The 20,545-nt window shown below is 53.2% G+C and overlaps 1 protein-coding gene across 5 annotated transcripts in view; it reads left to right on the plus strand.

Moving 5' to 3' along the window:
- LOC112241625 (monocyte to macrophage differentiation factor 2-like) overlaps positions 1 to 20,295 on the plus strand; it is a 41,183-nt gene extending 20,888 nt beyond the window's left edge. For 3 of the 5 annotated variants that reach the window (XM_042314735.1, XM_042314733.1, XM_042314734.1), the window contains exons 5-7: positions 19,472 to 19,573; positions 19,667 to 19,736; positions 19,848 to 20,295. In XM_042314735.1, the coding sequence (XP_042170669.1) occupies positions 19,472 to 19,573; positions 19,667 to 19,736; positions 19,848 to 20,030 (355 nt within the window). In that variant the 3' untranslated portion in view covers positions 20,031 to 20,295. Of the gene's footprint in view, positions 1 to 19,471; positions 19,737 to 19,847 lie in introns of all 5 variants that reach the window. The other 2 variants (XM_042314732.1, XM_042314736.1) reach the window with 2 other exon arrangements.
- The last annotated feature ends 250 nt before the right edge of the window (positions 20,296 to 20,545 follow it).

Genomic DNA, 20,545 nt, shown 5'->3' on the forward strand with positions numbered 1-20,545 from the left:
ATGCTGAGGGAGTTGGGTCCGTGGTTTCTAGGTTGATGCTGAGGGAGTTGGGTCCGTGGTCATGTGTTTCTAGGTTGATGCTGAGGGAGTTGGGTCCGTGGTTTCTAGGTTGATGATGAGGGAGTTGGGTCCGTGGTCATGTGTTTCTGGGTTGATGCTGAGGGAGTTGGGTCCGTGAGGGGTCCGTGGTTTCTAGGTTGATGCTGAGGGAGTTGGGTCCGTGGTCATGTGTTTCTAGGTTGATGCTGAGGGAGTTGGGTCCGTGGTCACGTGTTTCTGGGTTGATGCTGAGGGAGTTGGGTCCGTGGTTTCTAGGTTGATGATGAGGGAGTTGGGTCCGTGGTCATGTGTTTCTGGGTTGATGATGAGGGAGTTGGGTCCGTGGTTTCTAGGTTGATGCTGAGGGAGTTGGGTCCGTGGTCATGTGTTTCTAGGTTGATGCTGAGGGAGTTGGGTCCGTGGTCATGTGTTTCTGGGTTGATGATGAGGGAGTTGGGTCCGTGGTTTCTAGGTTGATGCTGAGGGAGTTGGGTCCGTGGTCATGTGTTTCTAGGTTGATGCTGAGGGAGTTGGGTCCGTGGTCATGTGTTTCTAGGTTGATGCTGAGGGAGTTGGGTCCGTGGTTTCTAGGTTGATGATGAGGGAGTTGGGTCCGTGGTCATGTGTTTCTGTGTTGATGCTGAGGGAGTTGGGTCCGTGGTCATGTGTTTCTGGGTTGATGATGAGGAGTTGGGTCGTGGTCGTGGTTTCTAGGTTGATGCTGAGGGAGTTGGGTCCGTGGTCATGTGTTTCTAGGTTGATGCTGAGGGAGTTGGGTCCGTGGTCATGTGTTTCTGGGTTGATGATGAGGGAGTTGGGTCCGTGGTTTCTAGGTTGATGCTGAGGGAGTTGGGTCCGTGGTCATGTGTTTCTAGGTTGATGCTGAGGGAGTTGGGTCCGTGGTCATGTGTTTCTAGGTTGATGCTGAGGGAGTTGGGTCCGTGGTTTCTAGGTTGATGATGAGGGAGTTGGGTCCGTGGTCATGTGTTTCTGGGTTGATGCTGAGGGAGTTGGGTCCGTGGTCATGTGTTTCTAGGTTGATGCTGAGGGAGTTGGGTCCGTGGTCACGTGTTTCTGGGTGATGATGAGGGAGTTGGGTCCGTGGTTTCTAGGTTGATGATGAGGGAGTTGGGTCCGTGGTCATGTGTTTCTGGGTTGATGCTGAGGGAGTTGGGTCCGTGGTCATGTGTTTCTAGGTTGATGCTGAGGGAGTTGGGTCCGTGGTCATGTGTTTCTAGGTTGATGCTGAGGGAGTTGGGTCTGTGGTCATGTGTTTCTAGGTTGATGCTGAGGGAGTTGGGTCCGTGGTCATGTGTTTCTAGGTTGATGCTGAGGGAGTTGGGTCCGTGGTCACGTGTTTCTGGGTTGATGCTGAGGGAGTTGGGTCCGTGGTTTCTAGGTTGATGCTGAGGGAGTTGGGTCCGTGGTCATGTGTTTCTGGGTTGATGATGAGGGAGTTGGGTCCGTGGTTTCTAGGTTGATGCTGAGGAGTTGGGTCCGTGGTTTCTAGGTTGATGCTGAGGGAGTTGGGTCCGTGGTCATGTGTTTCTAGGTTGATGCTGAGGGAGTTGGGTCCGTGGTTTCTAGGTTGATGATGAGGGAGTTGGGTCCGTGGTCATGTGTTTCTGGGTTGATGCTGAGGGAGTTGGGTCCGTGGTCGTGTGTTTCTAGGTTGATGCTGAGGGAGTTGGGTCCGTGGTCATGTGTTTCTAGGTTGATGCTGAGGGAGTTGGGTCCGTGGTCACGTGTTTCTGGGTTGATGCTGAGGAGTTGGGTCCGTGGTTTCTAGGTTGATGATGAGGGAGTTGGGTCCGTGGTCATGTGTTTCTGGGTTGATGCTGAGGGAGTTGGGTCCGTGGTCATGTGTTTCTAGGTTGATGCTGAGGGAGTTGGGTCCGTGGTCATGTGTTTCTAGGTTGATGCTGAGGGAGTTGGGTCCGTGGTCATGTGTTTCTAGGTTGATGCTGAGGGAGTTGGGTCCGTGGTCACGTGTTTCTGGGTTGATGCTGAGGGAGTTGGGTCCGTGGTTTCTAGGTTGATGCTGAGGGAGTTGGGTCCGTGTTTCTAGGTTGATGCTGAGGGAGTTGGGTCCGTGGTCATGTGTTTCTAGGTTGATGCTGAGGGAGTTGGGTCCGTGGTCATGTGTTTCTAGGTTGATGCTGAGGGAGTTGGGTCCGTGGTCACGTGTTTCTGGGTTGATGCTGAGGGAGTTGGGTCCGTGGTGGTTTCTAGGTTGATGCTGAGGGAGTTGGGTCCGTGGTCATGTGTTTCTGGGTTGATGATGAGGGAGTTGGGTCCGTGGTTTCTAGGTTGATGCTGAGGGAGTTGGGTCCGTGGTCATGTGTTTCTAGGTTGATGCTGAGGGAGTTGGGTCCGTGGTCATGTGTTTCTGGGTTGATGATGAGGGAGTTGGGTCCGTGGTTTCTAGGTTGATGCTGAGGGAGTTGGGTCCGTGGTCATGTGTTTCTGGGTTGATGCTGAGGGAGTTGGGTCCGTGGTTTCTAGGTTGATGCTGAGGAGTTGGGTCCGTGGTCATGTGTTTCTGGGTTGATGCTGAGGGAGTTGGGTCCGTGGTCATGTGTTTCTAGGTTGATGCTGAGGGAGTTGGGTCCGTGGTCACGTGTTTCTAGGTTGATGCTGAGGGAGTTGGGTCCGTGGTTTCTAGGTTGATGATGAGGGAGTTGGGTCCGTGGTCATGTGTTTCTGGGTTGATGCTGAGGGAGTTGGGTCCGTGTTCATGTGTTTCTAGGTTGATGCTGAGGGAGTTGGGTCCGTGGTCATGTGTTTCTAGGTTGATGCTGAGGGAGTTGGGTCCGTGGTCATGTGTTTCTGGGTTGATGCTGAGGGAGTTGGGTCCGTGGTTTCTAGGTTGATGCTGAGGGAGTTGGGTCCGTGGTCATGTGTTTCTGGGTTGATGATGAGGGAGTTGGGTCCGTGGTTTCTAGGTTGATGCTGAGGGAGTTGGGTCCGTGGTCATGTGTTTCTAGGTTGATGCTGAGGGAGTTGGGTCCGTGGTCATGTGTTTCTGGGTTGATGATGAGGGAGTTGGGTCCGTGGTTTCTAGGTTGATGCTGAGGGAGTTGGGTCCGTGGTCATGTGTTTCTAGGTTGATGCTGAGGGAGTTGGGTCCGTGGTCATGTGTTTCTGGGTTGATGATGAGGGAGTTGGGTCCGTGGTTTCTAGGTTGATGCTGAGGGAGTTGGGTCCGTGGTCATGTGTTTCTAGGTTGATGCTGAGGGAGTTGGGTCCGTGGTCATGTGTTTCTAGGTTGATGCTGAGGGAGTTGGGTCCGTGGTTTCTAGGTTGATGATGAGGGAGTTGGGTCCGTGGTCATGTGTTTCTAGGTTGATGCTGAGGGAGTTGGGTCCGTGGTCATGTGTTTCTGGGTTGATGCTGAGGGAGTTGGGTCCGTGTTTCTAGGTTGATGCTGAGGAGTTGGGTCCGTGGTCATGTGTTTCTAGGTTGATGCTGAGGGAGTTGGGTCCGTGGTCATGTGTTTCTGGGTTGATGCTGAGGGAGTTGGGTCCGTGGTTTCTAGGTTGATGCTGAGGGAGTTGGGTCCGTGGTCATGTGTTTCTAGGTTGATGCTGAGGGAGTTGGGTCCGTGGTCATGTGTTTCTAGGTTGATGCTGAGGGAGTTGGGTCCGTGGTTTCTAGGTTGATGATGAGGGAGTTGGGTCCGTGGTCATGTGTTTCTGGGTTGATGCTGAGGGAGTTGGGTCCGTGGTCATGTGTTTCTAGGTTGATGCTGAGGGAGTTGGGTCCGTGGTCACGTGTTTCTGGTTGATGATGAGGGAGTTGGGTCCGTGGTTTCTAGGTTGATGATGAGGGAGTTGGGTCCGTGGTCATGTGTTTCTGGGTTGATGCTGAGGGAGTTGGGTCCGTGGTCATGTGTTTCTAGGTTGATGCTGAGGGAGTTGGGTCCGTGGTCACGTGTTTCTGGGTTGATGCTGAGGGAGTTGGGTCCGTGGTTTCTAGGTTGATGATGAGGGAGTTGGGTCCGTGGTCATGTGTTTCTGGGTTGATGCTGAGGGAGTTGGGTCCGTGGTCATGTGTTTCTAGGTTGATGCTGAGGGAGTTGGGTCCGTGGTCATGTGTTTCTAGGTTGATGCTGAGGGAGTTGGGTCCGTGGTCACGTGTTTCTGGGTTGATGCTGAGGGAGTTGGGTCCGTGGTTTCTAGGTTGATGCTGAGGGAGTTGGGTCCGTGGTCATGTGTTTCTGGGTTGATGATGAGGGAGTTGGGTCCGTGGTCATGGTTGATCTGAGGGAGTTGGGTCCGTGGTTTCTAGGTTGATGCTGAGGGAGTTGGGTCCGTGGTCATGTGTTTCTAGGTTGATGCTGAGGGAGTTGGGTCCGTGGTTTCTAGGTTGATGATGAGGGAGTTGGGTCCGTGGTCATGTGTTTCTGGGTTGATGCTGAGGGAGTTGGGTCCGTGGTCATGTGTTTCTAGGTTGATGCTGAGGGAGTTGGGTCCGTGGTCATGTGTTTCTAGGTTGATGCTGAGGGAGTTGGGTCCGTGGTCATGTGTTTCTGGGTTGATGCTGAGGGAGTTGGGTCCGTGGTTTCTAGGTTGATGCTGAGGGAGTTGGGTCCGTGGTCATGTGTTTCTAGGTTGATGCTGAGGGAGTTGGGTCCGTGGTCATGTGTTTCTAGGTTGATGCTGAGGGAGTTGGGTCCGTGGTCACGTGTTTCTAGGTTGATGCTGAGGGAGTTGGGTCCGTGGTTTCTAGGTTGATGATGAGGAGTTGGGTCCGTGGTTTCTAGGTTGATGCTGAGGGAGTTGGGTCCGTGGTCATGTGTTTCTAGGTTGATGCTGAGGGAGTTGGGTCCGTGGTCATGTGTTTCTAGGTTGATGCTGAGGGAGTTGGGTCCGTGGTCACGTGTTTCTGGGTTGATGCTGAGGGAGTTGGGTCCGTGGTTTCTAGGTTGATGCTGAGGGAGTTGGGTCCGTGGTCATGTGTTTCTGGGTTGATGATGAGGGAGTTGGGTCCGTGGTTTCTAGGTTGATGCTGAGGGAGTTGGGTCCGTGGTCATGTGTTTCTAGGTTGATGCTGAGGGAGTTGGGTCCGTGGTCATGTGTTTCTGGGTTGATGATGAGGGAGTTGGGTCCGTGGTTTCTAGGTTGATGCTGAGGGAGTTGGGTCCGTGGTCATGTGTTTCTAGGTTGATGCTGAGGGAGTTGGGTCCGTGGTCATGTGTTTCTAGGTTGATGCTGAGGGAGTTGGGTCCGTGGTTTCTAGGTTGATGATGAGGGAGTTGGGTCCGTGGTCATGTGTTTCTGGGTTGATGCTGAGGGAGTTGGGTCCGTGGTCATGTGTTTCTAGGTTGATGCTGAGGGAGTTGGGTCCGTGGTCATGTGTTTCTGGGTTGATGATGAGGGAGTTGGGTCCGTGGTTTCTAGGTTGATGCTGAGGGAGTTGGGTCCGTGGTCATGTGTTTCTGGGTTGATGCTGAGGGAGTTGGGTCCGTGGTCATGTGTTTCTAGGTTGATGCTGAGGGAGTTGGGTCCGTGGTCATGTGTTTCTAGGTTGATGCTGAGGGAGTTGGGTCCGTGGTTTCTAGGTTGATGCTGAGGGAGTTGGGTCCGTGGTCATGTGTTTCTGGGTTGATGCTGAGGGAGTTGGGTCCGTGGTTTCTAGGTTGATGCTGAGGGAGTTGGGTCCGTGGTCATGTGTTTCTGGGTTGATGCTGAGGGAGTTGGGTCCGTGGTTTCTAGGTTGATGATGAGGGAGTTGGGTCCGTGGTCATGTGTTTCTGGGTTGATGCTGAGGGAGTTGGGTCCGTGGTCATGTGTTTCTAGGTTGATGCTGAGGGAGTTGGGTCCGTGGTCATGTGTTTCTAGGTTGATGCTGAGGGAGTTGGGTCCGTGGTCATGTGTTTCTAGGTTGATGCTGAGGGAGTTGGGTCCGTGGTTTCTGGGTTGATGATGAGGGAGTTGGGTCCGTGGTCATGTGTTTCTAGGTTGATGCTGAGGGAGTTGGGTCCGTGGTCATGTGTTTCTAGGTTGATGCTGAGGGAGTTGGGTCCGTGGTCATGTGTTTCTAGGTTGATGCTGAGGGAGTTGGGTCCGTGGTCACGTGTTTCTGGGTTGATGCTGAGGGAGTTGGGTCCGTGGTTTCTAGGTTGATGCTGAGGGAGTTGGGTCCGTGGTCATGTGTTTCTAGGTTGATGCTGAGGGAGTTGGGTCCGTGGTTTCTAGGTTGATGCTGAGGGAGTTGGGTCCGTGGTCATGTGTTTCTAGGTTGATGCGATGCTGAGGGAGTTGGGTCCGTGGTGGTTTCTAGGTTGATGCTGAGGGAGTTGGGTCCGTGGTCATGTGTTTCTGGGTTGATGCTGAGGGAGTTGGGTCCGTGGTCATGTGTTTCTAGGTTGATGCTGAGGGAGTTGGGTCCGTGGTCACGTGTTTCTAGGTTGATGATGAGGGAGTTGGGTCCGTGGTTTCAGGTTGATGATGAGGGAGTTGGGTCCGTGGTCATGTGTTTCTGGGTTGATGCTGAGGGAGTTGGGTCCGTGGTCATGTGTTTCTAGGTTGATGCTGAGGGAGTTGGGTCCGTGGTCATGTGTTTCTAGGTTGATGCTGAGGGAGTTGGGTCCGTGGTCATGTGTTTCTAGGTTGATGATGAGGGAGTTGGGTCCGTGGGGTTTCTAGGTTGATGCTGAGGGAGTTGGGTCCGTGGTCATGTGTTTCTAGGTTGATGCTGAGGGAGTTGGGTCCGTGGTCATGTGTTTCTAGGTTGATGCTGAGGGAGTTGGGTCCGTGGTCATGTGTTTCTAGGTTGATGCTGAGGGAGTTGGGTCCGTGGTCATGTGTTTCTAGGTTGATGCTGAGGGAGTTGGGTCCGTGGTTTCTAGGTTGATGCTGAGGGAGTTGGGTCCGTGGTCATGTGTTTCTGGGTTGATGCTGAGGGAGTTGGGTCCGTGGTAGGGTGATGAGGGAGTTGGGTCCGTGGTTTCTAGGTTGATGCTGAGGGAGTTGGGTCCGTGGTCATGTGTTTCTAGGTTGATGCTGAGGGAGTTGGGTCCGTGGTTTCTAGGTTGATGCTGAGGGAGTTGGGTCCGTGGTCATGTGTTTCTGGGTTGATGCTGAGGGAGTTGGGTCCGTGGTCATGTGTTTCTAGGTTGATGCTGAGGGAGTTGGGTCCGTGGTCACGTGTTTCTGGGTTGATCTGAGGGAGTTGGGTCTGTGGTTTCTAGGTTGATGCTGAGGGAGTTGGGTCCGTGGTTTCTAGGTTGATGATGAGGGAGTTGGGTCCGTGGTCATGTGTTTCTGGGTTGATGCTGAGGGAGTTGGGTCCGTGGTCATGTGTTTCTAGGTTGATGCTGAGGGAGTTGGGTCCGTGGTCATGTGTTTCTAGGTTGATGCTGAGGGAGTTGGGTCCGTGGTCATGTGTTTCTGGGTTGATGCTGAGGGAGTTGGGTCCGTGGTTTCTAGGTTGATGCTGAGGGAGTTGGGTCCGTGGTCATGTGTTTCTAGGTTTGCTGAGGGAGTTGGGTCCGTGGTCATGGTTTCTAGGTTGATGCTGAGGGAGTTGGGTCCGTGGTCATGTGTTTCTAGGTTGATGCTGAGGGAGTTGGGTCCGTGGGTTTCTAGGTTGATGCTGAGGGAGTTGGGTCTGTGGTTTCTAGGTTGATGATGAGGAGTTGGGTCCGTGGTTTCTAGGTTGATGCTGAGGGAGTTGGGTCCGTGGTCATGTGTTTCTGGGTTGATGCTGAGGGAGTTGGGTCCGTGGTTTCTAGGTTGATGCTGAGGGAGTTGGGTCCGTGGTTTCTAGGTTGATGCTGAGGGAGTTGGGTCCGTGGTCATGTGTTTCTAGGTTGATGCTGAGGGAGTTGGGTCCGTGGTCATGTGTTTCTAGGTTGATGCTGAGGGAGTTGGGTCCGTGGTCATGTGTTTCTAGGTTGATGCTGAGGGAGTTGGGTCCGTGGTCATGTGTTTCTAGGTTGATGATGAGGGAGTTGGGTCCGTGGTTTCTAGGTTGATGCTGAGGGAGTTGGGTCCGTGGTCATGTGTTTCTAGGTTGATGCTGAGGGAGTTGGGTCCGTGGTCATGTGTTTCTAGGTTGATGCTGAGGAGTTGGGTCCGTGGTCATGTGTTTCTAGGTTGATGCTGAGGGAGTTGGGTCCGTGGTCCGTGTTTCTGGGTTGATGCTGAGGGAGTTGGGTCCGTGGTTTCTAGGTTGATGCTGAGGGAGTTGGGTCCGTGGTCATGTGTTTCTGGGTTGATGATGAGGGAGTTGGGTCCGTGGTTTCTAGGTTGATGCTGAGGGAGTTGGGTCCGTGGTCATGTGTTTCTAGGTTGATGCTGAGGGAGTTGGGTCCGTGGTTTCTAGGTTGATGATGAGGGAGTTGGGTCCGTGGTCATGTGTTTCTGGGTTGATGCTGAGGGAGTTGGGTCCGTGGTCATGTGTTTCTAGGTTGATGCTGAGGGAGTTGGGTCCGTGGTCACGTGTTTCTAGGTTGATGCTGAGGGAGTTGGGTCCGTGGTTTCTAGGTTGATGATGAGGGAGTTGGGTCCGTGGTCATGTGTTTCTGGGTTGATGCTGAGGGAGTTGGGTCCGTGGTCATGTGTTTCTAGGTTGATGCTGAGGGAGTTGGGTCCGTGGTCATGTGTTTCTAGGTTGATGCTGAGGGAGTTGGGTCCGTGGTTTCTAGGTTGATGATGAGGGAGTTGGGTCCGTGGTCATGTGTTTCTGGGTTGATGCTGAGGGAGTTGGGTCCGTGGTCATGTGTTTCTAGGTTGATGCTGAGGGAGTTGGGTCCGTGGTCATGTGTTTCTAGGTTGATGCTGAGGGAGTTGGGTCCGTGGTCATGTGTTTCTGGGTTGATGCTGAGGGAGTTGGGTCCGTGGTTTCTAGGTTGATGCTGAGGGAGTTGGGTCCGTGGTCATGTGTTTCTAGGTTGATGCTGAGGGAGTTGGGTCCGTGGTCATGTGTTTCTAGGTTGATGCTGAGGGAGTTGGGTCCGTGGTCATGTGTTTCTAGGTTGATGCTGAGGGAGTTGGGTCCGTGGTCACGTGTTTCTAGGTTGATGCTGAGGGAGTTGGGTCCGTGGTCATGTGTTTCTAGGTTGATGCTGAGGAGTTGGGTCCGTGGTCATGTGTTTCTAGGTTGATGCTGAGGGAGTTGGGTCCGTGGTCATGTGTTTCTAGGTTGATGCTGAGGGAGTTGGGTCCGTGGTCATGTGTTTCTAGGTTGATGCTGAGGGAGTTGGGTCCGTGGTTTCTAGGTTGATGCTGAGGGAGTTGGGTCCGTGGTCATGTGTTTCTGGGTTGATGATGAGGGAGTTGGGTCCGTGGTTTCTAGGTTGATGCTGAGGGAGTTGGGTCCGTGGTTTCTAGGTTGATGCTGAGGGAGTTGGGTCCGTGGTCATGTGTAGGTTTCTGAGGGAGTTGGGTGATGGTTTCTAGGTTGATGATGAGGGAGTTGGGTCCGTGGTCATGTGTTTCTGGGTTGATGCTGAGGGAGTTGGGTCCGTGGTCATGTGTTTCTAGGTTGATGCTGAGGGAGTTGGGTCCGTGGTCATGTGTTTCTAGGTTGATGCTGAGGGAGTTGGGTCCGTGGTTTCTAGGTTGATGCTGAGGAGTTGGGTCCGTGGTCATGTGTTTCTAGGTTGATGCTGAGGGAGTTGGGTCCGTGGTTTCTAGGTTGATGATGAGGGAGTTGGGTCCGTGGTCATGTGTTTCTGGGTTGATGCTGAGGGAGTTGGGTCCGTGGTCATGTGTTTCTAGGTTGATGCTGAGGGAGTTGGGTCCGTGGTCATGTGTTTCTAGGTTGATGCTGAGGGAGTTGGGTCCGTGGTCACGTGTTTCTGGGTTGATGCTGAGGGAGTTGGGTCCGTGGTTTCTAGGTTGATGCTGAGGGAGTTGGGTCCGTGGTCATGTGTTTCTGGGTTGATGCTGGGGAGTTGGGTCCGTGGTCATGTGTTTCTAGGTTGATGCTGAGGGAGTTGGGTCCGTGGTCATGTGTTTCTAGGTTGATGCTGAGGGAGTTGGGTCCGTGGTCACGTGTTTCTGGGTTGATGCTGAGGGAGTTGGGTCCGTGGTTTCTAGGTTGATGCTGAGGGAGTTGGGTCCGTGGTCATTTGTTTCTGGGTTGATGATGAGGGAGTTGGGTCCGTGGTTTCTAGGTTGATGCTGAGGGAGTTGGGTCCGTGGTCATGTGTTTCTAGGTTGATGCTGAGGGAGTTGGGTCCGTGGTTTCTAGGTTGATGATGAGGGAGTTGGGTCCGTGGTCATGTGTTTCTGGGTTGATGCTGAGGGAGTTGGGTCCGTGGTCATGTGTTTCTAGGTTGATGCTGAGGGAGTTGGGTCCGTGGTCATGTGTTTCTAGGTTGATGCTGAGGGAGTTGGGTCCGTGGTTTCTAGGTTGATGCTGAGGGAGTTGGGTCCGTGGTCATGTGTTTCTAGGTTGATGCTGAGGGAGTTGGGTCCGTGGTCATGTGTTTCTAGGTTGATGCTGAGGGAGTTGGGTCCGTGGTTTCTAGGTTGATGCTGAGGGAGTTGGGTCCGTGGTCATGTGTTTCTGGGTTGATGCTGAGGGAGTTGGGTCCGTGGTCATGTGTTTCTAGGTTGATGCTGAGGGAGTTGGGTCCGTGGTCATGTGTTTCTAGGTTGATGCTGAGGGAGTTGGGTCCGTGGTCCGTGTTTCTGGGTTGATGCTGAGGGAGTTGGGTCCGTGGTTTCTAGGTTGATGATGAGGGAGTTGGGTCCGTGGTTTCTAGGTTGATGATGAGGGAGTTGGGTCCGTGGTCATGTGTTTCTGGGTTGATGCTGAGGGAGTTGGGTCCGTGGTCATGTGTTTCTAGGTTGATGCTGAGGGAGTTGGGTCCGTGGTCATGTGTTTCTAGGTTGATGCTGAGGGAGTTGGGTCCGTGGTCACGTGTTTCTGGGTTGATGCTGAGGGAGTTGGGTCCGTGGTTTCTAGGTTGATGCTGAGGGAGTTGGGTCCGTGGTCATGTGTTTCTGGGTTGATGATGAGGGAGTTGGGTCCGTGGTTTCTAGGTTGATGCTGAGGGAGTTGGGTCCGTGGTCATGTGTTTCTAGGTTGATGCTGAGGGAGTTGGGTCCGTGGTCATGTGTTTCTGGGTTGATGCTGAGGAGTTGGGTCCGTGGTTTCTAGGTTGATGCTGAGGGAGTTGGGTCCGTGGTCATGTGTTTCTAGGTTGATGCTGAGGGAGTTGGGTCCGTGGTCATGTGTTTCTAGGTTGATGCTGAGGGAGTTGGGTCCGTGGTTTCTCTAGGTTGATGATGAGGGAGTTGGGTCCGTGGTCATGTGTTTCTGGGTTGATGCTGAGGGAGTTGGGTCCGTGGTCATGTGTTTCTAGGTTGATGCTGAGGGAGTTGGGTCCGTGGTCATGTGTTTCTGGTTGATGCTGAGGGAGTTGGGTCCGTGGTTTCTAGGTTGATGATGAGGGAGTTGGGTCCGTGGTCATGTGTTTCTAGGTTGATGCTGAGGAGTTGGGTCCGTGGTCATGTGTTTCTAGGTTGATGCTGAGGGAGTTGGGTCCGTGGTCATGTGTTTCTAGGTTGATGCTGAGGGAGTTGGGTCCGTGGTCATGTGTTTCTGGGTTGATGCTGAGGGAGTTGGGTCCGTGGTTTCTAGGTTGATGCTGAGGGAGTTGGGTCCGTGGTCATGTGTTTCTAGGTTGATGCTGAGGGAGTTGGGTCCGTGGTTGGTTTCTAGGTTGATGCTGAGGGAGTTGGGTCCGTGGTTTCTAGGTTGATGCTGAGGAGTTGGGTCCGTGGTCATGTGTTTCTGGGTTGATGCTGAGGGAGTTGGGTCCGTGGTTTCTAGGGATGCTGAGGGAGTTGGGTCCGTGGTTTCTAGGTTGATGCTGAGGGAGTTGGGTCCGTGGTCATGTGTTTCTAGGTTGATGCTGAGGGAGTTGGGTCCGTGGTCATGTGTTTCTAGGTTGATGCTGAGGGAGTTGGGTCCGTGGTTTCTAGGTTGATGCTGAGGGAGTTGGGTCCGTGGTCATGTGTTTCTGGGTTGATGCTGAGGGAGTTGGGTCCGTGGTCATGTGTTTCTAGGTTGATGCTGAGGGAGTTGGGTCCGTGGGAGGTTGATGCTGAGGGAGTTGGGTCCGTGGTCATGTGTTTCTAGGTTGATGCTGAGGGAGTTGGGTCCGTGGTCATGTGTTTCTAGGTTGATGCTGAGGGAGTTGGGTCCGTGGTCATGTGTTTCTGGGTTGATGCTGAGGGAGTTGGGTCCGTGGTCATGTGTTTCTAGGTTGATGCTGAGGGAGTTGGGTCCGTGGTTTCTAGGTTGATGCTGAGGGAGTTGGGTCCGTGGTCATGTGTTTCTGGGTTGATGCTGAGGGAGTTGGGTCCGTGGTCATGTGTTTCTAGGTTGATGCTGAGGGAGTTGGGTCCGTGGTCATGTGTTTCTAGGTTGATGCTGAGGGAGTTGGGTCCGTGGTCATGTGTTTCTGGGTTGATGATGAGGGAGTTGGGTCCGTGGTTTCTAGGTTGATGCTGAGGGAGTTGGGTCCGTGGTCATGTGTTTCTAGGTTGATGCTGAGGGAGTTGGGTCCGTGGTCATGTGTTTCTAGGTTGATGCTGAGGGAGTTGGGTCCGTGGTTTCTAGGTTGATGCTGAGGGAGTTGGGTCCGTGGTCATGTGTTTCTAGGTTGATGCTGAGGGAGTTGGGTCCGTGGTCATGTGTTTCTAGGTTGATGCTGAGGGAGTTGGGTCCGTGGTCATGTGTTTCTAGGTTGATGCTGAGGGAGTTGGGTCCGTGGTCACGTGTTTCTGGGTTGATGCTGAGGGAGTTGGGTCCGTGGTTTCTAGGTTGATGATGAGGGAGTTGGGTCCGTGGTTTCTAGGTTGATGCTGAGGGAGTTGGGTCCGTGGTCATGTGTTTCTAGGTTGATGCTGAGGGAGTTGGGTCCGTGGTTTCTAGGTTGATGCTGAGGGAGTTGGGTCCGTGGTCATGTGTTTCTAGGTTGATGCTGAGGGAGTTGGGTCCGTGGTCATGTGTTTCTGGGTTGATGATGAGGGAGTTGGGTCCGTGGTTTCTAGGTTGATGCTGAGGGAGTTGGGTCCGTGGTCATGTGTTTCTAGGTTGATGCTGAGGGAGTTGGGTCCGTGGTCATGTGTTTCTAGGTTGATGCTGAGGGAGTTGGGTCCGTGGTCATGTGTTTCTAGGTTGATGCTGAGGGAGTTGGGTCCGTGGTCATGTGTTTCTAGGTTGATGCTGAGGAGTTGGGTCCGTGGTCATGTGTTTCTAGGTTGATGCTGAGGGAGTTGGGTCCGTGGTCATGTGTTTCTGGGTTGATGCTGAGGGAGTTGGGTCCGTGGTTTCTAGGTTGATGCTGAGGGAGGAGTTGGGTCCGTGGTTTCTAGGTTGATGCTGAGGGAGTTGGGTCCGTGGTTTCTAGGTTGATGCTGAGGGAGTTGGGTCCGTGGTCATGTGTTTCTGGGTTGATGATGAGGGAGTTGGGTCCGTGGTTTCTAGGTTGATGCTGAGGGAGTTGGGTCCGTGGTTTCTAGGTTGATGCTGAGGGAGTTGGGTCCGTGGTCATGTGTTTCTAGGTTGATGCTGAGGGAGTTGGGTCCGTGGTCATGTGTTTCTAGGTTGATGCTGAGGGAGTTGGGTCCGTGGTTTCTAGGTTGATGATGAGGGAGTTGGGTCCGTGGTCATGTGTTTCTGGGTTGATGCTGAGGGAGTTGGGTCCGTGGTCATGTGTTTCTAGGTTGATGCTGAGGGAGTTGGGTCCGTGGTCATGTGTTTCTAGGTTGATGCTGAGGGAGTTGGGTCCGTGGTCACGTGTTTCTGGGTTGATGCTGAGGGAGTTGGGTCCGTGGTTTCTAGGTTGATGATGAGGGAGTTGGGTCCGTGGTCATGTGTTTCTGGGTTGATGCTGAGGGAGTTGGGTCCGTGGTCATGTGTTTCTAGGTTGATGCTGAGGGAGTTGGGTCCGTGGTCATGTGTTTCTAGGTTGATGCTGAGGGAGTTGGGTCCGTGGTCACGTGTTTCTAGGTTGATGCTGAGGGAGTTGGGTTGGTTTCTAGGTTGATGCTGAGGGAGTTGGGTCCGTGGTCATGTGTTTCTGGGTTGATGATGAGGGAGTTGGGTCCGTGGTTTCTAGGTTGATGCTGAGGAGTTGGGTCCGTGGTCATGTGTTTCTAGGTTGATGCTGAGGGAGTTGGGTCCGTGGTCATGTGTTTCTAGGTTGATGCTGAGGGAGTTGGGTCCGTGGTTTCTAGGTTGATGATGAGGGAGTTGGGTCCGTGGTCATGTGTTTCTGGGTTGATGCTGAGGGAGTTGGGTCCGTGGTCATGTGTTTCTAGGTTGATGCTGAGGGAGTTGGGTCCGTGGTCATGTGTTTCTAGGTTGATGCTGAGGGAGTTGGGTCCGTGGTCACGTGTTTCTGGGTTGATGCTGAGGGAGTTGGGTCCGTGGTTTCTAGGTTGATGCTGAGGGAGTTGGGTCCGTGGTCATGTGTTTCTAGGTTGATGCTGAGGGAGTTGGGTCCGTGGTCATGTGTTTCTAGGTTGATGCTGAGGGAGTTGGGTGTGGTCCGTGTTTCTGGTTGATGCTGAGGGAGTTGGGTCCGTGGTTTCTAGGTTGATGCTGAGGGAGTTGGGTCCGTGGTCATGTGTTTCTGGGTTGATGCTGAGGGAGTTGGGTCCGTGGTTTCTAGGTTGATGCTGAGGGAGTTGGGTCCGTGGTCATGTGTTTCTAGGTTGATGCTGAGGGAGTTGGGTCCGTGGTCATGTGTTTCTGGGTTGATGATGAGGGAGTTGGGTCCGTGGTTTCTAGGTTGATGCTGAGGGAGTTGGGTCCGTGGTCATGTGTTTCTAGGTTGATGCTGAGGGAGTTGGGTCCGTGGTCATGTGTTTCTAGGTTGATGCTGAGGGAGTTGGGTCCGTGGTTTCTAGGTTGATGCTGAGGGAGTTGGGTCCGTGGTCATGTGTTTCTAGGTTGATGCTGAGGGAGTTGGGTCCGTGGTCATGTGTTTCTTGGTTGATGCTGAGGGAGTTGGGTCCGTGGTTTCTAGTTTGATGCTGAGGGAGTTGGGTCCGTGGTCATTTGTTTCTGGGTTGATGATGAGGGAGTTGGGTCCGTGGTTTCTAGGTTGATGCTGAGGGAGTTGGGTCCGTGGTCATGTGTTTCTAGGTTGATGCTGAGGGAGTTGGGTCCGTGGTCATGTGTTTCTAGGTTGATGCTGAGGGAGTTGGGTCCGTGGTCACGTGTTTCTGGGTTGATGCTGAGGGAGTTGGGTCCGTGGTTTCTAGGTTGATGCTGAGGGAGTTGGGTCCGTGGTCATTTGTTTCTGGGTTGATGATGAGGGAGTTGGGTCCGTGGTTTCTAGGTTGATGCTGAGGGAGTTGGGTCCGTGGTCATGTGTTTCTAGGTTGATGCTGAGGGAGTTGGGTCCGTGGTCATGTGTTTCTAGGTTGATGCTGAGGGAGTTGGGTCCGTGGTTTCTAGGTTGATGATGAGGGAGTTGGGTCCGTGGTCATGTGTTTCTGGGTTGATGCTGAGGGAGTTGGGTCCGTGGTCATGTGTTTCTAGGTTGATGCTGAGGGAGTTGGGTCCGTGGTCATGTGTTTCTAGGTTGATGCTGAGGGAGTTGGGTCCGTGGTCACGTGTTTCTGGGTTGATGCTGAGGGAGTTGGGTCCGTGGTTTCTAGGTTGATGATGAGGGAGTTGGGTCCGTGGTTTCTAGGTTGATGATGAGGAGTTGGGTCCGTGGTCATGTGTTTCTGGGTTGATGCTGAGGGAGTTGGGTCCGTGGTCATGTGTTTCTAGGTTGATGCTGAGGGAGTTGGGTCCGTGGTCATGTGTTTCTAGGTTGATGCTGAGGGAGTTGGGTCCGTGGTCACGTGTTTCTGGGTTGATGCTGAGGGAGTTGGGTCCGTGGTTTCTAGGTTGATGCTGAGGGAGTTGGGTCCGTGGTCATGTGTTTCTGGGTTGATGATGAGGGAGTTGGGTCCGTGGTTTCTAGGTTGATGCTGAGGGAGTTGGGTCCGTGGTCATGTGTTTCTAGGTTGATGCTGAGGGAGTTGGGTCCGTGGTCATGTGTTTCTGGGTTGATGATGAGGGAGTTGGGTCCGTGGTTTCTAGGTTGATGCTGAGGGAGTTGGGTCCGTGGTCATGTGTTTCTAGGTTGATGCTGAGGGAGTTGGGTCCGTGGTCATGTGTTTCTAGGTTGATGCTGAGGGAGTTGGGTCCGTGGTTTCTAGGTTGATGATGAGGAGTTGGGTCCGTGGTCATGTGTTTCTGGGTTGATGCTGAGGGAGTTGGGTCCGTGGTCATGTGTTTCTAGGTTGATGCTGAGGGAGTTGGGTCCGTGGTCACGTGTTTCTGGGTGATGATGAGGGAGTTGGGTCCGTGGTTTCTAGGTTGATGATGAGGGAGTTGGGTCCGTGGTCATGTGTTTCTGGGTTGATGCTGAGGGAGTTGGGTCCGTGGTCATGTGTTTCTAGGTTGATGCTGAGGGAGTTGGGTCCGTGGTCATGTGTTTCTAGGTTGATGCTGAGGGAGTTGGGTCCGTGGTCCGTGTTTCTGGGTTGATGATGAGGAGTTGGGTCCGTGGTTTCTAGGTTGATGCTGAGGGAGTTGGGTCCGTGGTCATGTGTTTCTAGGTTGATGCTGAGGGAGTTGGGTCCGTGGTCATGTGTTTCTAGGTTGATGCTGAGGGAGTTGGGTCCGTGGTTTCTAGGTTGATGATGAGGGAGTTGGGTCCGTGGTCATGTGTTTCTGGGTTGATGCTGAGGGAGTTGGGTCCGTGGTCATGTGTTTCTAGGTTGATGCTGAGGGAGTTGGGTCCGTGGTCACGTGTTTCTGGGTGATGATGAGGGAGTTGGGTCCGTGGTTTCTAGGTTGATGATGAGGGAGTTGGGTCCGTGGTCATGTGTTTCTGGGTTGATGCTGAGGGAGTTGGGTCCGTGGTCATGTGTTTCTGGGTTGATGCTGAGGGAGTTGGGTCCGTGGTCATGTGTTTCTAGGTTGATGCTGAGGGAGTTGGGTCCGTGGTCATGTGTTTCTAGGTTGATGCTGAGGGAGTTGGAGTTGGGTCCGTGGTTTCTAGGTTGATGATGAGGGAGTTGGGTCCGTGGTCATGTGTTTCTGGGTTGATGCTGAGGGAGTTGGGTCCGTGGTCATGTGTTTCTAGGTTGATGCTGAGGGAGTTGGGTCCGTGGTCATGTGTTTCTAGGTTGATGCTGAGGGAGTTGGGTCCGTGGTCACGTGTTTCTGGGTTGATGCTGAGGGAGTTGGGTCCGTGGTTTCTAGGTTTCTGAGGGAGTTGGGTCCGTGGTCATGTGTTTCTGGGTTGATGCTGAGGGAGTTGGGTCCGTGGTCATGTGTTTCTAGGTTGATGCTGAGGGAGTTGGGTCCGTGGTCATGTGTTTCTAGGTTGATGCTGAGGGAGTTGGGTCCGTGGTCACGTGTTTCTGGGTTGATGCTGAGGGAGTTGGGTCCGTGGTTTCTAGGTTGATGCTGAGGGAGTTGGGTCCGTGGTCATGTGTTTCTGGGTTGATGATGAGGGAGTTGGGTCCGTGGTTTCTAGGTTGATGCTGAGGGAGTTGGGTCCGTGGTCATGTGTTTCTAGGTTGATGCTGAGGGAGTTGGGTCCGTGGTTTCTAGGTTGATGATGAGGGAGTTGGGTCCGTGGTCATGTGTTTCTGGGTTGATGCTGAGGGAGTTGGGTCCGTGGTCATGTGTTTCTAGGTTGATGCTGAGGGAGTTGGGTCCGTGGTCACGTGTTTCTGGGTGTGAGGGAGTTGGGTCCGTGGTTTCTAGGTTGATGATGAGGGAGTTGGGTCCGTGGTCATGTGTTTCTGGGTTGATGCTGAGGGAGTTGGGTCCGTGGTCATGTGTTTCTAGGTTGATGCTGAGGGAGTTGGGTCCGTGGTCATGTGTTTCTAGGTTGATGCTGAGGGAGTTGGGTCCGTGGTCATGTGTTTCTGGGTTGATGCTGAGGGAGTTGGGTCCGTGGTTTCTAGGTTGATGCTGGGGGAGTTGGGTCCGTGGTTTCTAGGTTGATGCTGAGGGAGTTGGGTCCGTGGTCATGTGTTTCTAGGTTGATGCTGAGGGAGTTGGGTCCGTGGTCATGTGTTTCTAGGTTGATGCTGAGGGAGTTGGGTCCGTGGTTTCTAGGTTGATGATGAGGAGTTGGGTCCGTGGTCATGTGTTTCTAGGTTGATGCTGAGGGAGTTGGGTCCGTGGTCATGTGTTTCTAGGTTGATGCTGAGGGAGTTGGGTCCGTGGTCACGTGTTTCTGGGTTGATGCTGAGGGAGTTGGGTCCGTGGTTTCTAGGTTGATGATGAGGGAGTTGGGTCCGTGGTCATGTGTTTCTGGGTTGATGCTGAGGGAGTTGGGTCCGTGGTCATGTGTTTCTAGGTTGATGCTGAGGGAGTTGGGTCCGTGGTCATGTGTTTCTAGGTTGATGCTGAGGGAGTTGGGTCCGTGGTCACGTGTTTCTGGGTTGATGCTGAGGGAGTTGGGTCCGTGGTCATGTGTTTCTGGGTTGATGCTGAGGGAGTTGGGTCCGTGGTCATGTGTTTCTAGGTTGATGCTGAGGGAGTTGGGTCCGTGGTCATGTGTTTCTAGGTTGATGCTGAGGGAGTTGGGTCCGTGGTCATGTGTTTCTAGGTTGATGCTGAGGGAGTTGGGTCCGTGGTCATGTGTTTCTGGGTTGATGCTGAGGGAGTTGGGTCCGTGGTTTCTAGGTTGATGCTGAGGGAGTTGGGTCCGTGGTTTCTAGGTTGATGCTGAGGGAGTTGGGTCCGTGGTCATGTGTTTCTAGGTTGATGCTGAGGGAGTTGGGTCCGTGGTCATGTGTTTCTAGGTTGATGCTGAGGGAGTTGGGTCCGTGGTTTCTAGGTTGATGATGAGGGAGTTGGGTCCGTGGTCATGTGTTTCTGGGTTGATGCTGAGGAGTTGGGTCCGTGGTCATGTGTTTCTAGGTTGATGCTGAGGGAGTTGGGTCCGTGGTCATGTGTTTCTAGGTTGATGCTGAGGGAGTTGGGTCCGTGGTCACGTGTTTCTGGGTTGATGCTGAGGGAGTTGGGTCCGTGGTTTCTAGGTTGATGATGAGGGAGTTGGGTCTGTGGTCATGTGTTTCTGGGTTGATGCTGAGGGAGTTGGGTCCGTGGTCATGTGTTTCTAGGTTGATGCTGAGGAGTTGGGTCCGTGGTCATGTGTTTCTAGGTTGATGCTGAGGGAGTTGGGTCCGTGGTCACGTGTTTCTGGGTTGATGCTGAGGGAGTTGTGTCCGTGGTTTCTAGGTTGATGCTGAGGAGTTGGGTCCGTGGTCATTTGTTTCTGGGTTGATGATGAGGGAGTTGGGTCCGTGGTTTCTAGGTTGATGCTGAGGAGTTGGGTCCGTGGTCATGTGTTTCTAGGTTGATGCTGAGGGAGTTGGGTCCGTGGTCATGTGTTTCTGGGTTGATGATGAGGAGTTGGGTCCGTGGTTTCTAGGTTGATGCTGAGGGAGTTGGGTCCGTGGTCGAGTCACATGCGATGGATTATCTGGATCATGGCAGTTATCGGCTCCACATACGTCTTCTACTTCCACGAGAGGTACCACACACACACACACTCACGCGCACGCACGTACACACACACACCACTCTCCCTGATGTTAATAATCTCAGGTGATGTCACTCCCTGCAGGTATAAACTGTTGGAGTTACTAGGATACGTGGCCATGGGGGCGGGGCCTGCACTTGTCATCCTGTCCATGGTAACACACACACACACCATTGATTGTCCAGAAACATTTACCTAAAGTCAATGTTCAAGCTTTCAAAGGATTTTATCCCCTAAACCCTGATCGTGTGTGTGTTTGTTGCAGGCGGACAGGGCAGGTTTGTGTGAGCTGGCGGTGGGTGGGATTTTCTACGTAGTGGGTGTGGCCTTCTTTAAGAGCGATGGAGTCGTCCCGTTCGCTCACGCCATCTGGCACCTGTTCGTTGCCATGGGAGCAGCTACACACTACTACGCTATCTGGAGACACCTGTACACACCTGGACACTGAGACACACACCTACCGTGGTGCTAGCTAAACATGGATCTGGTCCTGGACACTGAGACACACACCTACCGTGGTGCTAGCTAAACAGGGATCTGGTCCTGTACACACCTGGACACTGAGACACACACCTACCGTGGTGCTAGCTAAACATGGATCTGGTCCTGTACACACCTGGACACTGAGACACACACCTACTGTGGTGCTAGCTAAACATGGATCTGGTCCTGTACACACCTGGACACTGAGACACACACCTACCGTGGTGCTAGCTAAACATGGATCTGGTCCTGTACACACCTGGACACTGAGACACACACCTACCGTGGTGCTAGCTAAACAGGGATCTGGTCCTGTACACACCTGGACACTGAGACACACACCTACCGTGGTGCTAGCTAAACATGGATCTGGTCCTGTACACACCTGGACACTGAGACACACACCTACCGTGGTGCTAGCTAAACATGGATCTGGTCCTGTACACACCTGGACACTGAGACACACACCTACCGTGGTGC

This window comes from Oncorhynchus tshawytscha, unplaced genomic scaffold (genome assembly GCF_018296145.1).
Source record: "Oncorhynchus tshawytscha isolate Ot180627B unplaced genomic scaffold, Otsh_v2.0 Un_contig_4636_pilon_pilon, whole genome shotgun sequence".
NCBI classification, from domain to species: domain Eukaryota; kingdom Metazoa; phylum Chordata; class Actinopteri; order Salmoniformes; family Salmonidae; genus Oncorhynchus; species Oncorhynchus tshawytscha.